Here is a 16,374-nt window from a genome sequence, read left to right on the forward strand (position 1 = left end):
TAAGGTGCTGTGTACACAATTGTGTATTCCAAGATTGTGCATCAACAGCAAAAGCATTGATGAAAGTAATGACATTTAAAATGTGTTCTATGCATCTTGAAACAATTATGATTGGTAATGTGCTGCAAGCTTAATAAAATGATCAAAATGTTCTAGTAAGACGAGTGGTTGGGTATTTTTGCTTGGTGCAAGTTTGTCGTTGTATGCACAGGAGTTTCGTTGATGCAGCGATTTCATTTATTTAATTGTTTTTCACAATGTGTTGCACCAGGCATAACTTTCAAGTGGCTGGATAGGTGCTTTTCAAGCCTGCTAGACTTAAAATAGCTGATGTTCTCATATCTGATGGACCTGTAGTGTGTTTTCATGTGGAGTCCACATTCTGTAAACTTGTCAAAACTCACTAAAGAATTGATAATTCTTATTCTATTCTGCAGCTGTATGCTTTTTGCAATTCTGAAGATGTAAGGAATGCGGTGAAATTAAATTTTATAACAGAATTAATTGGTGCCTGAAAGGTTTTTAAAATAGAGGAGGTTGGAAAAGCGAAAGTGCTTGACAAGGTTCCCACCCCCTTTACAGCAGGCAGCGGCAGGAGACAATTGACATTTTCGCCGTGAATAAGAAAATGCAGTTGAACTTGCGTGATATATAAAAAAAAATTGCATATCAGCTTGCACAGTTGAAAAAAAAAAAAAAAAAAAACTGAAGCCATGGCTAATATGTAGTTGACAAACAGAGCATTGATAAGAACATTGTTTGTAAAGGAGATTAGCAACATATTGGACTGATTATATTTAACAAAGTGGTGCTGAGGTGGCTAGCCTTATAAAATAAAGAATTCATACAAGGCGGAGCTAGTGACGTTTATATTAATGTATGCCTCAGATAATTTGTTTAGTACTAGTGGTAATTGGTATCCTAATGTTTGCTATCCATAGTTTGTTCTGACTGCTCGTAACAACCAGTATGGTTTGTAGTGGTATAGGTATGGGGGGCGATTCATAAAAGGCAGTGGAGCTAAGCGAGACGTATTTTCCATGTGCTCGTTTTGTTCGTTTCTATATGTGCCTAATAGTTTATACGTAAGAAGTTAAATACTGTTATAATTTTTTGGTCTCTAATTTTGCTGTCGAGTGTCTCTAGGGTAAATAAAAACAATGCTAATAGCATGTTTCTCAAGGATAGCTAGTTTTTGAAGGTTAGTTTGTGTAGTAGTCCTGCATACCAGTGTACTGTAATTCATATGCAAGTAGACTAAAGGGCGATGCAGGAACAACTTTGCTTTTGTGGCAAAATACCTCTATAACGGGACACAGGCTTATGGCTTCGGGTTTCAATGCTATATCTTTTATGTGGTTGTTCCACTGCATATTTTCTGAGAATATTACCCCGAGTGATTTAAACGATCTCAGGCATTCAATTTCTTGTGAATTATAAAAGAAAGAACCAAGTTCACTGCACTTCTTATTTTTGGGGCAGAAAAGTATTGCCTTGGATTTATCGACATTAACTGTGAGTGCATTTTCATGCGACCAAACTTCTAGTTGTCTTAGCAAATTAATTGTTAGATCACTGCCAGAATCTCCAGAAAGGAGCAAGGTTGTATCATTAGTGTAAATTAAAAAATGAGCATTAGAGTTTATGTTAGCAATGTCAGTAATGTATAGCGTGAACAAAAGTGGGCCTGAATGCTCCCTTCAGGTACACCACAGGAAACATTTCGCATTAATGACTTGTTTTTATTTAATTGTACATATTGCTGCTTGATGACAAGTAGGATTTTTTTTAATGTAATGCTTTGCCCCTTATTCCATAATACTCAAGCTTCTTGAACAAAGTATTATGATTTATGCCGTCAAATCCTTTCGTGAAATCTAGAAATATTCCTAGTACCTTGTTCTTGCTCTGAAAGTTACTTAATAGTATATATATGTTCTTTTTGGTTTTATAGTGTCAGTTTTGTTGATCGGTTCTTGTGGAAGCCGTACTAAGAGTCTGTAACAGTACTGTGTTTGTCTAAAAATAGTTGAAGTCACTTTAGAATTAACCTTAAGAAAAGTTTTGAGAACAGTGGGAGAATGCTACTAGGCCTATAATTACATAAGATGATCTTGTCACTTTTTTTATGAATAGGCACAACTTTTGCAGTTTGCATTTTTGGTTTAAAATTGGCAGTTTCTATGCATAGATTATATATTCAAGAGTGGTCGTTATCGCATGAATGACACGCTTAACCGGACGTGGATGTATCTGTATTTTGTCTGCATCGCATGAGGGGCTACTTTTTAGATTTAGGAGTGCTAAACCAACTTCCATTGTGGTGACTGGTTATAAAAACAAAGAAAGGCACCTACTGATTTTTATGTCGCATATACTAGTAGTAGGAGTCAGTTCTTGCGTGAAAAACTTATTAAACTCATCAGTTAGGTGACTACCTTTGTATTCATTACCATAATAATTCTGTCTGGGTTTCTGACTGGACAATGGACTTCAAGAGACCGAAGCTTGCTCCAAATTTTGTCAGGGCAGCCGAATGTGGTCTCAAAGTATGCTTCGCAATATTGCATTTTAGCCTTTTGCAGATCAGTGTTTAATTTATTTCTGTATTGCCTGAACTTCTTGAGGATCGAAACATCTCTAGAGTCAGCCAATAATTGATACAGCTGGTTCTTTCTTTTTATCCGTGCATTAAGTTCACGTTATATCCATGGTCTCATTTTTTTTTTTATTTGTGTTTTAATTTTGGAAAAAAGTATTTCCTCTAGGTAGAGGCAGAATTTTTTAGGAGATGCATAATATGCCCTTACAGCATTTTTTTTTTAAAACAAAAACGTCGTCCCAGTTAAAACTAAGGATATTGGCATGAAAATTTTCTAGGGAACTGTTGTTTACACATTGAACTAAAAGTGTCTCTCGACACTGGCGTTTTGACTGACTGAATAAACTTTATTAAAACCAGCAAGAGGTGGTGGCTGGGCCTAGGCCTCCCACGTGGGGACGTCGAGGTGTTGCCTCTTCGCCGCCTCGCAGGCTTGCTGGGTCGCCCATAGTTGGTCGTCGAGGTTGGAGCTACGCAGGGCAGCGTGCCATCTCGATGAGAGGGTCGTGGGATTAGTGTCGGGGTATTGTTGTGTACAGTCCCAAAGCATGTGTGTAAGTGTGGCTGGCTGTGTCTTGCAGATATGGCACGTGGGATTGGGGTAAATGTCTGGGTAAATCTTGTTGTAAAGGTGTAACGAGGGGTAAGTGTTGGTTTGTAGCAGGCGGAAAGTTGTAGCCTGCACTCGGGATAGCTTGCTGTGCGGGCCGGGGAAAGTCCTACGCTCTAAGTAGAAGGATTTCACTACATCATTGTAGTGTGTCAGGCGATCCCTACCGGTGGGGGCAGCCTCCCCGTCTCCCGCGCGGTAAACGAGCCCTCGCGCTAGGGAGTGGGTAACCTCATTGAGGTTGGGGGAGGTGCGGGTGGACGGTGCCTACATGAGCTGGGAACCAGACGAGTGTAACCTGATGGTCGGTTGAGCGGGGTGCTTGTTGCAAGATGCGCAAGGCTTGGTGGGAGATACGGCCGTTGATGTAGTTGATAACGGCGGAGCGGGAATCAGAGACGATGGTATGGCATGTTGCGTCTAGTGTGGCTAGCGCGATGGCCACTTCTTCAGCTTCCTCAGCGTGTGGGGTTACTAGGCTGATAGCATGGTGGAGAGAGCCTTCACGTATGGGTGACGGCTGCAAAGCGGGTACCGTGGGGATATTTGGCGGCGTCGACAAAACTCACACCGTCGTTGCGAGCAAAAAGGCTTTGGTGAGAGCCGTGGCACGTGCTGTGCGGCGTGCGCGGTTGTATTCGGGGTGCATGTTTCTGGGGATAGGGTCGGCGTGAATCCAGGGTCGTATGGTGGAGGGGATCTGGTGTTTATGGCCGTGTTGATGGTGGTAGGTAATACCGAGCGAGGTAAGGATGTGGCGGCCCGTCGCTGTGAGTGAGTCTCTCCAGCTGAGAGCGGCGTTGGGCCTCGATGAGCTCGTCTAGTGTGTTATGGACGCCTGGTTGAAGGAGAAGGTCAGTGCTGGTGTAACCGGGGAGGCCGAGGGCTTGTTTATAGATACCGCGTAGGAGGATGTTCAGTTTGTTTTGTTCAGCCTTGTACCAATTTAGAAACGCAGCAACGTAGGCGATGTGGCAAATTACGAATGACTAGATTAATCGGAGGAGATTCTCCTCTTTCATACCCCCACGGCGGTTGGAGACCCGCTTCAAAAGTCTCATGGTGTTGAATGCATTGACCTGGATTTTTGCGAGGGCCATGCCATTCGCTCCGTTCGCCTCTATAAGCATGCCGAGCACACGGATATTGGTGACGAGGGGGATGGGGCTGCCATCCGTGAGGTGAAGCGCGATGTCTTCGTATTGGCGTTTAGCGGTGGAATGTTTCGGACGGCGGCCACGGAGAGTAGGCCTGTAGAGGAGGAGTTCGGACTTCTCGGGAGAGCAGCGAAGCCCAGTGCCTTGGAGATAGGTCTCGACTGTTTCAATGGCGGATTGTAGTGCCGTTTCCATTTGGCCGTCACTGCCTTGATGGGCCCATATGGTGATATCGTCAGCGTAGATGGTGTGCTTGACACCGTCTACTTGCTGCAACTCCTTGGCAAGATCGATCATGACGAGATTAAAGAGCATTGGGGAGATAACGGAGCCCTGGGGGGTTCCCGCGCTGCCCAGAGTCCGGGCGTCGGAGTGGAGACCCCCCACCGAGAGGAAGGCCGTGCGATTAGACAGAAAGTCTCTGACATACTTATAAGTGCGCGCACCGAGGTTAAGGCGTGAGATGCGGTCGAGAATTGTGGAATGGGCTATGCTGTCAAAGGCCTTTTCGAGGTCGAGGCCGAGTATTGCTTTAGTAGTGCGGGTTCTACCTTCAAGTATATGGTGCTTAAGCTGTAGCATGGCGTCTTGGGTCGACAGGTGAGCCCGGAAGCCAATGACTGAGGATACGCTGCAGTGTCTTCCAGATGAGTGTTAATTCGGGTGAGGAAGGCATGCTCCATAACCTTTCCCACACATGAAGTTAGGGAGATGGGGCGAAGGTGATCGAGGCTAGAGGATTTGCCAGATTTGGGAATAAGGATGACCTTTGCTGTTTTCCAGGCTGGGGGAATTGCACCTTTACGCCAGCAGTCATTGATATAATCTGTAAGGTGGGTGACGGAGGCGTCATCCAGGTTACGGAGGGCTTTGTTAGTGACCCCGTCGGGGCCAGGGGCAGAGCGGCTGTTTAATTTGTGTAGGGCGGCTTGAATCTCAGCGACACTAAAATCTTCGTCCAGTGGGGGGTTGGGGGCCCCGGTGTAGGAGCCGTGAGACTGCACTGGGCCCACGGGGAGATACTTGTTAGTAAGTTGGTCAAAGACTTGGGCGCTGCCCTGTTTCTTCGTTTCTGTATAGAGAAGTTTAGTGAGGCGATCTTGTTGGGAAGAGCGGGTGGCTTGACTATCGAGGAGGTGTTTGAGAAGCTTCCAAGAAGAGGCACAATGGATCTTGCCGTCAGCAGTATTGCACAGTTCAGTCCATTGTTGACGGCTGAGGGTGAGGCAATGGGCTTCGATTTCCTTGTTGAGGAGGGCTATTTTAGCGCGGAGGCGCCTGTTGAGACGTTGCCCTTTCCAACGGGATAAGATGGATGTTTTAGCCGCGAGGAGATGAGCTAGTCTGCTGTCCATGCGCTCGACGGGGGCATCGGTGGTAACAGTGTGTGTGGCTGCCTTGGTATCAGATTGGAGATTTCGGGTTCATGCATCAATGTCCGCTATGCGTTCCGCGTGCGGGTCAGCAGATCGATGCTTTCGAAATGCATCCCAGTCAACCCAGGTGAACTCTCGGGGTTTGGTGGTGACTGCAGCTATCCGAGGGATAAGTATGGCAATGATGAAGTGGTCACTACCGAGATCATGTTGTGTGTTGCTCCATTGGGCGTTGGTGACATTCTTGGTAAATGTGAGGTCGGGGGTAGTGTCGCGGGAAGTGGAGTTACCGAGGCGTGTAGGGAACGTGGGGTCTGTAATAAAAGTGAGGCCGAGGTCCTGGGAGTCTTGCCAGAGGTTTCGAGCCGCCGTCGTAGAGTAGCCATATCCCCATACCGTGTGGGGGAGGTTGAAGTCTCCACCGATAACGAGCGGGTTGCTGCCAGCTACGTTAAGGGCCTTTTTGAAGAGGGTGAGAAAGCGGCTTCGAACTTTGGCAGAGGGATGGCTATACACGTTAAGGAGAAAAATACTTTCCTTACGTTTCCTAGTGGGTATAAGTTCAACGAGAAGGTGTTCGATGTTTCGGACGTGCAGATTGTGTTCAATGGCGGTGATTCTCTTGCGGACGAAGGTGCAGAGGCGGCGAGAAGCGTCTGATGGGATGAAAGGTTGGTAACCTGGGAGGGTGACCGAATCGATATGGGTTTCTTGAATCATGATGACGTCCGGTTGCCGGGCGAGGGTACGTAGGTGTTGACGGATGACTGGTTGCTTGCGGAGATAGCCTTGGCAGTTCCACTGCCAGATAAGTGTATCGTTGTTAGGGTGGGCCATGATGGGGATTGGGGGATGCCATCATGAGCAGTGCCGGGGTTTCGCGGGCAGGGGGAGCGGGCATGGGGAGCGGGCATGGGGAGAGTTTGTAGGTGGTTTTCAACGTTTGTCACGTGCTGTGCCAGGGCGAGAAGGGCGTGTTGTACGGACTCGACTGCATTCTGGAGTGTTTCCATCGTGCTTTGTAGTGAGACTAGCATGTCCTTAACCTCTGAGCGCACTTGGCCCGCGGCTCCCTCTTGAAGGGCCCGCTTTTTGGGGGCCGGTGTCATTGGGGCGTCATGGCTAGAGGAAGGGGACGCTTCGGCGGGTGGTGTAGGAGCGGGTGTTTTGGATTGTTTGAGGTCGCGAACCTCTTGCGAGAGCTTTTGAATTAGGTCGCGCATAATGGCGTTTTCTTTTTTGAGGTGAGCTATTTCTGCGTTATCATTAGTGTTAGTGGACGCTGGGGAAGGTGTGTTGCGACCCTCTCGCGAGGTGCCCGTAAGGGCTTCTGCGAAGCTCACCTTGTTGGTAGGAGGCTTGGCGGGTGGCGTAGAAGTAGATCTGGATCGGGAACGGCGCTGTCTTGAACGTGAAGGGGTCCGGGAACAATGTTGCCTCGAGCGTGATGGAGACCGGGATCTGGAGCGGTGCTTGTAGTTCATGGGCGGGAAGTCACTTTCTTGAAGGGTTACTTGCGTTGCTGCTCGGCATTCCCCGATGCGCTTGCGAATATCGTACGGTGTCTTGTAGCGAGCCGTGCACGATTTGTCTGCCGTGAGATGAGGGCCGCCGCATAGCGAGCATTTGGGGTTACACGTGTGGTCGGGAGGTGGGTTGCGGACTCCGCAACCTCGGCAGATCTTGTTATTGGGAAAAGGGCAGACATCCATGCGGTGTCCGAGGCGGCCGCATTGGTAGCAAATTTCTATTTGCTTGCGGTATAATGAGCATGGGATTAAGGTGGCTCCGTAACGAACCTGATATGGCACGTCGGGGCCTCTGAAGGCGATGACAACGGTGGTTGTAGTTCCAATGTGTTTTGCAGCTAGTGCGAGGGGGTTGCGGGTATTTACGATATTCGCGTTGATTTGCTGTGGGGTATCGGAGAGGGGGATTCTGCGGATGGACTCCCTTCGTGGTGTCTTCGGCGGCCGTCTCATACGCGTTAACATCGTGCGTGATCCCATTGACTTGAATGGATTTTATGCAGACGTACCGGTCGGTGTTCTGCGGGCTTGGCTTACTGACAACGACAATGTTTTGTTGGGTGTTGGGGCACACGGTGTCTTGTTGAATATCTGCTGGGCTGAGCTGTGCGGCTTGGAGTACGGCTGTAATCACGGTAGGACTACCAATTTTGGCAATGTTGAGGGCTCCCTTGGGGCGAATGATAATCTTGATTTCGTTGGAAGGTAGCGGAGGCATGCGTCCAGCCTTGAGAACTTGCGCTTTGACTGGTGGCCTGGTCTTGGAGTGAGAGCGAGTCCTTGAGGTTTGGGTGGAGTCACTTTGGGGTGAAGAGTCGACACTCAGCTTTGCCGGTTGGTGAAGGCGAGTTGTTCGCCAGCCCATCTCGGCGGTCTCTTCGAGGTCGTCCATGCTGGCTGATGGGGCAGATAACTCGATCGGTGATACGGAGCTCGCACGAGTGCGCGCCGCGTAGCCGGCACGCAGCCGGTGCACCTGGGAGCCCGGTGCACGCGCGGCGGCGACGTGGTCGATCCACAAAAATGTTCGTAGCACAGGAAAATGGAATGTCCCACCTGAAAATGAGGTGTCCACAGAGTCCTGGTAGCTTCACGGATCGACTGGTGTAAAAATTAGGCAACAAGACGCAAGAAATGCTGCAAAATCATTTCACGAACACGGAGCCGACGTGAGCACGTCTGCACTCCTCGGCGATCGCAGCGCCTCCCCCCACTGGCGTTTGAGATCATTTTTTTGCACGAACAGATAAATCCCCATGTGGTCACTTATGTCACAGAAGGTTACTTCTGTGTGAATAACATCAGGGTCGATATTTGTAAAGAATAATCAATGCATGTGTGGGATTCATATGTAAAGCGTGTGTGTGTGTATATATATATATATATATATATATATATATATATATATATAGTGTTCATGTTATTAATTCCAAAGCACCTAACCAAAACGTCAAAATTGACACTAGTTTATGTTTCACGTGACATATCTTATGTTGAAGTTGCCACATGTAAGGACGTACTTATTTTTTGTTACAAAAGCAGGATGTGACTCCAATGTTTTAAGGAATGAAAATAAGCCACCCCACGGCAGCCTATAGAACACAGAAATAACAATGTTGTTCATTATACAGGACGATATTTGAGGGTCATTCGATATAATACACCATTGATTCAACTCTTCACAATCAAGGTTTATTTATGAGCATACGTACACCACCACCGCGCCATGTGTTGCGATTTAAAGCAAATGTGAAAAAACAAGCTTCTGATACCATAACCACATCAAAAGGAAAGCCAGAGCTGCCTAGAAGAGTTGTGAACTCATCTTGCTTGTTTTTAATGGATCATGCATTTATATGAAAACATTTCTGTATCCATGGGTTGTGTTGTTGAAAAGAAGCACTATTACGGATCTCATGATGGTGTAAGTATCCGATAAGTGTCCTCATTGAAAATGTGTCTATGTATAGCTGTGAACACTGACACAGAACTAAGGCACCACACGTGTGAGGTCACTCACCTTTCACAACTCGAGCCTGATCACCTTCCTTCATGTGATTAAGGCATGCCAAACAAAACGGCAGTCGTGTTTGAGGGCCCATTCTTTAGTGACCAGATGAAGGTGCTGCATTCTTCACGTTAAATTTTCACTGAGGTAGACAGCTTAGCCATTCTCTTAAGAAGTTTTCTGTTTTGAAGCCACTGATCTTTTTGTTGTTCAGATTTGTCATTCAAACTAGGCACACCGTGCATTTCTAGATTTTTCCTCCTGCTTCGTGTTTCAAGATCTGTCTGCACCAAGGGAGTTGTCTGATTGTGCATTTTCAACTTTTTCTAGCCTTTACACTAGATGACCAATTTCCTTGTCTTGGTTGTCAAGATGGCCGAATATTTCATCAAAATGATTGGACATAGTATGGATTGATTGCTCGATGTCGTCCATTTTATCCTTTAAGGGCATTAGAAAATCCAGCTTTTGGATGACCTCAGAAAAAGTGATTGCCATGTCAAAGCTGGAATTTGCATCATCAAGGACCATTTGTGCAGAGCGAGAAGGTTTTCCTTGTGATTTGGTTATTCTGGAACAGCCGTGTAAATTAAACAAATTTTGACATACTTTTCATTTAATAAGGCTATCTAATCTGTTTATCTATCGCATGAGAGGCAAACGTCTTCTGTGTGGGTGGCCATCAAGATTACCTTATTTTCCGGTCTATAAGTCGCACCTTTGTATAAGTCGCACCCCCCCTCAAAACGGTAGTTTCTCCAAAAAAAAAAAAACATATATAAGTAGCACCAGTGTATAACACGCACCTCTTCATTCGGTAAGTGATTTAAAGAAAATACAGTGACGTTTCACTTCATGAGTGCGGGTCATGCGCAAGCGTATCGGTGCCATTACTATAGAATTGCGAAAGGAAAGATGTGGAAACTCCAGGTGCATTTCTGCCGTCGTGGTTCCTGCGGTGTTCCGTATAAAGTGCAAGGGCGATAACATTGTCCCCGCGCGCTGTATGCTATACGTGTGAGTGAAAGCGTGCGACGGTGAGCCGAATCGCGTACAAGGGAGGTAAGCGGGAAGCCAGTGCAGGGGGGGGGGGGGGGGCGGCGGCGGCTTGTACTCTGGTAGCAACTGCATAGTTTGCACAGTGGCATGCGCCAAATCTTGTTTTGAAAGTGATCTGTAGATGCGACGACGTTGGAGTTGGTCGATTCGCGGTCGGCCTGTCGCCGCTTGCGTTGCTGCTCTGTCCTTCTCGCGCAGCGCTCGGCAACTAGCTGACGAGAAGAACCCACTACATCCATAGCACGCACACAACTCATAGCAACTGCCAGAGGAGGTCGGCCCAGCGCGCTTCGCATGGCCATAGTATTCGATCCAATTTTGACGACAGTTTTTTCCGGAAAAAAAAAATGTATATGTTGCACTGTTCTATAAAATGCACCGACGAGAAATTCAGAAAAAAAAAAGAACGCGACTTATACATCGGATAGTACGGTACTCATGTACAGCATATGTGAGGCAGCAAGTCTGGCACGCAAGTTTGGCAGCAGCAGCAGCGGAATTACAGCAGCTACAGGAGAGCCTGTAGCCATTATCTTGCACTTGGCCTGTAGGCTTGACAGATATGATTAGAACGAAAAATTTGATTGCTGCAAAATGTCGCTCCCGATTTCTTAATTCCTTTTACTGCATTGCAGCGAGTTTGTCATGGGTACGGACGTTATGGACCAGCAAGTGAGTTGTCTTTGGCAAGGAGACTACCTGCTCTCAGTATCTCTCTCTGGATTCATCAATTACCTGGATGTCAACAACCCTGAGAAGCCTCGAAGAGTGATCAAGGTGAGTGAACTGTTAAATTGTTCAATTTAAGCGGCACTCGAATTTGATGAGCAAGCGTCCTTCTAGAGCATGCTACCAGTGCTGGCTTACTCTACCCGAGTTTGCCATTGAATTTGCATCAGCAAATGGACTGTATTTTGGGCTCAACAGTACCCATGCCACCTGTTCCTCTTGTAAGGGGCTGGCTAAGGCACTTCATTAGCCAATGCTGTAGCACAGTAGCCTGCATTTTTATTCTGACAACTTTGAAAGATATTGCACATACCGCTGCTTTGTTTTCGATAAATTGCACTGCAAGATTCCATTTTTTGGCCTGCATTGTTCAGTAAAGCACTTTGCATCTTTGCATGCCTGTTTTGTCCAGAAAAAATTTTAAACCACTGCTGTACGCACATTTTGCCAATAGAACTGTTGTATAGATGTAAGCTGGTTTTGCTGCTTGTCTGGGCCTAAAAGTCTGGACAAACCTGCAGACAACTATTGCAAGTGTTCTATGAAATAATGCAGGCCAAGAAATGCTGTTTTTGTGAGAGTCCACCGATGTTAAAGCAGTGGTAAGTGCGCATACTAATGAAGTTTTAGAACTGTTAGAATAAGAACTCTGGTCTCTGTATATTGCTCTAGGCAGTTTATCAGGTGCATGAGTTGTCACTTTTTCTGTCATTCCACACCTGTTTGAAAAGTGTGGCTCCACCTCAGTCTTTCGCAGTGTCTAGAAAGCTGAACGTAACCTTGTTATTGAAATGTGTCACAAGAGTTGGAGGATCAACGTGAACTCATTTCCACTACCTCTCTGCTGACTACTGTGCCTACAAATTTTTCTTTTCAGAATAATGCAGAGTTGTTTCTTTTCATCTTTTTTTGTTACTGTAGCACTCGGAAAGTAGCCTTCAGCATCCTGTTGTTGGAAGTGTGTTGGCATGTATAAGATAAGGAAGTGAAGAAAAAGCCGGGGGAGCTGAACTGAAATGTTCTGTGTGCTGATGCAATACAGAGCAAAATATGCAATCTGCTGTCTTCTCAGCACTTACCACAACCAAATTTGATCTGGGTTTATTGTTTACAGGGAAATTCACCAATTTAAATAACTTTGTTTTCCAGGGCCATCACAAGTCCATCACGGCGCTTGCTGTGAGTCCAAACAGAGAGACAATATACACTGGCAGTCACGATGGTTGCATCAGTATCCTTGTGCATAGTACTTGCTTTCTGTGGGATGTCTTTTGGGAGTCTTGTTTAAGGTTCCAATGGGCCTAGTTGCATTCCTTGATAGCAGCACATGCTTCTGGGATGCTGCATCTGGAGACCAGGATAGAGTGTCTGGGAACAGCCACAGCAACCAAGTACAGGACATGTGCACTGGCACCGACTCCATCTACACTTGCGGCCTAGATGACACTGTGCGGTCCATAAGCTTGTTGTCAAATCAGTACTCGTAAGTGTTGTTGATTGTTTTTCTTTTTCCTTGCATGCGCTTTCTATAAAGCTGCCTATTGTTATGATGCTGCAGAATAAAATTTCGCACTGTTTTTCAAGAGATTTTTTCTGCTGTGTACATATATGGTACTCTTCTTTTTGATATGTGTTAAGTATTATCGTTGTGTGTTGCATTGAAGCTTGTCTGTATTTTACACACCTTTATTGCTTTAAAGGCCATATGCTTTCCTTTTGCCAGAAACCTGTGTGTCAAAATGGACTCGCAGCCACGTGGCATGGCTACAGCGGATGGAAACTTGGTGATTGTGGCAGACATTTGTGATGTGAGTGTTATTTTTCTCTCATGATTAGCTTGAAACCTGATGATGTGATCATTCAAAGGTCAGCAAATGTCACATTTATCCCTGTCTTCTTTCAGTACCGAATTAAGCACGAGATTACTTCCAACTGGTTTTATTTGCAGCTGACAGGGTTTTAAGTAACACTGCTTTTAGTAACAAAGCTAACCCCCGTATTCAAGAATGCAACTTAAGTTGAAACCCATGCTTGACTTCATTTAAATGACGCCTGTCATGAACGCGCCAAAGGAAACGCAATGAGCGTCCTGAACACATTCACACCAGCCTTCACTCAAATCAAGTCAAGCATGGGCTTAAACTTAAGTTGCGTTCTTGAATATGGCGGTTAGTGTCGTTATGACAGGAACTTCCAAAAACCTAAAAATTCATGAAACAAAATCAAGTAACTATGCACGTGGTCAAAGTGTGTGATGCAATCCATACTGCAGACTAGGGGCTGTATTATGTAGTGATCCTTCTAATTTTTTAATCTTGTTGTCCTTCATCATTGGCTGCTATAACACCACGCCTTCATTGTCACCTGTATTGGCCCCTCACTGCAATGGCGGATAGGAAAGGAAGAGAATAGAAGGAAAAGAATCCTTACATAATAGTTATGGCCTCAGCAGTCCTTCGTCTGATGTCTGTTGGCAAATGATATGAAGTGTTACATGCTACTGCCACCAGCTTGTCAATGTACAGTGCACACGAAATGAAATGCATCAATTTAGGCCTAACCAATGGGCATACTTGCGTTTGCAACGTTTGCAGTTCATGTGACATCGGCGTAATTTTGTTTTTGACACTTTGATCAGAGACCACATCACCTATAGTGACCATATTCTTAGCGACATGGCATATAACTCTGGAGTAGAGTAACTGCACATATTAAGTGTTCCACCTTAAAGATTTACTCTCGCGTTTCATTCCGTGAGCACTGTACACATTGCTTAGTAAAACTTAAGCTGGTCTTTCACTTTTGTTTCTAATGCAGATCTCGTTGGTGGAAAATGACATGAAGGTTGCTTCACATCCTGTGGACTATGAACCAAGTTGTGTCACTGTGCACCCCCAAGAGCCAGACCTTGCTATTGGTGGAGCTAGGGTCAGTGCAAACCTTGTGATGCTGCTTCTAGTTTCTTTTCTGTTTTATTGGACACACCCAGATATGAAATTGTGTTTTAGCATAGAAGGTCTTGAAGTCTAAAAATGTAGTGGGCAGGGGACAGCCCATTAAAAAATATGTATCGAAAGGAGGAATCAGAATGAGGAAAGGGTAAATAAGTGCATGTTGAATTAGGCAAGACAATTTTTTTTTATTCATGCAGAATATAAATACTACAGTTAATAGAACAGATGATTAGGAACTTGTAGTTGAGCAACTGTAGTTCATTACACTATAGTGTGCTTTATATGCATTTCCTGGGGTAGGTGGCTCAATGCACAAAAACGTGATGCAAAGCTTCTCTTCACTAGTGTTCATAAAAGCAGGTACTACGCGACGCGCTAGGACAAAACGTGTAGCTTTGTGTCTTGTTTCGACATATGTTGAAATCTGCAGTGCACTGTGTATGAGTGCATGGTATACAACCAGCCGACTTTTTAAAAAGGCTTAAATTATTCTTTGAACTCCCTTTGTGTATGATGTTAAGAACCAAACTGCAGCACTGGTACCAAATGGCAGAAGGACCATGGTACCAAACTACAGAGGAGAGATGCTGACATCTTCTAATAGTTGTCATGCTTCCTAGATTTGTAGTGACCAAACTCAAGCCTCGGAGATCATGGTTGATTTGTTGCATGCCCTGAGGGAGTTCAAGCTATCGGAAGTCGATTACAATTGACTTCCAAGCCTGAACTTGAGGACATACAAAATCAGTTCAAATTATCTATTGTAGGACTGCACAAATGGACGAGGAATAAGGAAAGAACACAGAATGTGCGCTAAAAACGTGCTAAATACAACAGCCTCGATGCAAATCAAGAAAATTCTTAAGGTCCTTCTACGAGTTATTCATTGTTCAAAGGAAATTACTCTGATGGTCCTCAATGATTAGTCACAGAAGCACTCATTTTACAGGTGATCTTGAAGTGCCAATATCAGCTGTAAAGCTCGGTTGGAATTGTTATTGTGCCCAAAGAGCCACACCGGTTTTAGTCGGTTCCACTTCCACTTTCAAGCTCATTTCAGTCTGCCATAATTGTACCGACACTGTCCCTGTGCAAGTTTGTCGTGGTTTACAATGTTCAAGATAATGCCAATGAAAGCAGCCCACTTAAGTTATATTTCCATCAGCGCACATGCAGGTTCTTATTTAAATCAATTTTTTTATTAATTCACAAAATATTTTTCACGTCAAGATATACAGAAGGAGGTTCCATAGTCAGACTGAATTGGGGCCTCTTATTGTAGTTAGTTTCCTTGTGTTTGTCCATGCTTTTGTGCCATTTCTGCCTGCCTATATACAGGGCGTTTCATTTTAGCTGCACCAAATTTTTTAAAATTGCCTGTGGCAGATAGCACGATTATAATCCTTGATCTATACTACTCGATGAGGCGGCCATTCCACGAGAAATCAAAAACCTAATTAAATATTTAACATAATTATGCTAATTAACTTTTTAATTAATCATTTTACGGCACATCTTTCAATCTACGAATTATAGCCGCTGAGTTCGCAAGGCATATCCACTTGGAACGAATTGTCAGGACTGAACCAGTTTCGAGATATTAATTTTCAAAGTGTCCGACGAAATGCATGGGCATTCCAGTTAACTTTCTGAGGAAAACGCTGTTTTATGCATTGAAGCACAAAGTTAACTGGAATGCCCATGAATTTTATCGGACACTGAAAAATATATCTCTAAACTGGTTCAGTCCTGACAATTCGTTCCAAGTGGACATGCTTTGCGAACTCAGCGGCTATAATTCGTAGATTGAAAGATGTGCCTTAAAATAATTATTTAAAAAGGTAATTAGCATAATTATGTTTATTACTCAATTAGGCATTTTGATTTCTCGTGGAAGTAATGGCCGCCTCATCGAGTAGTTTAGATCAAGGATTATAATTGTGCTATCTGCCGCAGGCAATTTTTAAAAATTTGGTGCTGCTAAAAATGAAACACTGTATTCCACTTACTTGGTTTTGTCTTCCCACCCACATTCTCCTGTACTAGATCTTTTTCCTTTCTTTGTAAACTATGTGTACATAGCAAGTGGCACGCTTGCAGTGTTCATGGCACATGCCCAACAATGTCAACAGGAAATGCCTGATGGAAGTGCTGCTCCAGTTGCTGCTAACAGTAACTGCATCATGATAAAAATCTTGCTACATGTGCTATGTGAAATTGCTATTTTTCATGGGTATCGCGCCACACCTGTGCTAACACGCACCTACTTGAAAAAGTGCCCTTTCCCCACCCTCTATTCGCATAACAGGCTTATGCATATTGGTGATGAAATAGAAGCTGTGGGGTGCAA

General features: G+C 44.9%; 1 protein-coding gene across 1 annotated transcript in view; it reads left to right on the forward strand.

Moving 5' to 3' along the window:
* LOC119460139 (actin-interacting protein 1) overlaps positions 1 to 16,374 on the forward strand; it is a 45,814-nt gene that overhangs the window by 22,140 nt on the left and 7,300 nt on the right. The window contains exons 9-13 of the mRNA XM_037721399.2: positions 10,977 to 11,118; positions 12,220 to 12,301; positions 12,400 to 12,553; positions 12,794 to 12,878; positions 13,888 to 13,998. Of these exons, the coding sequence (XP_037577327.1) occupies positions 10,977 to 11,118; positions 12,220 to 12,301; positions 12,400 to 12,553; positions 12,794 to 12,878; positions 13,888 to 13,998 (574 nt within the window). The remainder of the gene's footprint in view (positions 1 to 10,976; positions 11,119 to 12,219; positions 12,302 to 12,399; positions 12,554 to 12,793; positions 12,879 to 13,887; positions 13,999 to 16,374) is intronic.

The sequence above is a fragment of the Dermacentor silvarum genome, chromosome 1 (assembly GCF_013339745.2).
Source record: "Dermacentor silvarum isolate Dsil-2018 chromosome 1, BIME_Dsil_1.4, whole genome shotgun sequence".
Lineage (NCBI taxonomy): Eukaryota > Metazoa > Arthropoda > Arachnida > Ixodida > Ixodidae > Dermacentor > Dermacentor silvarum.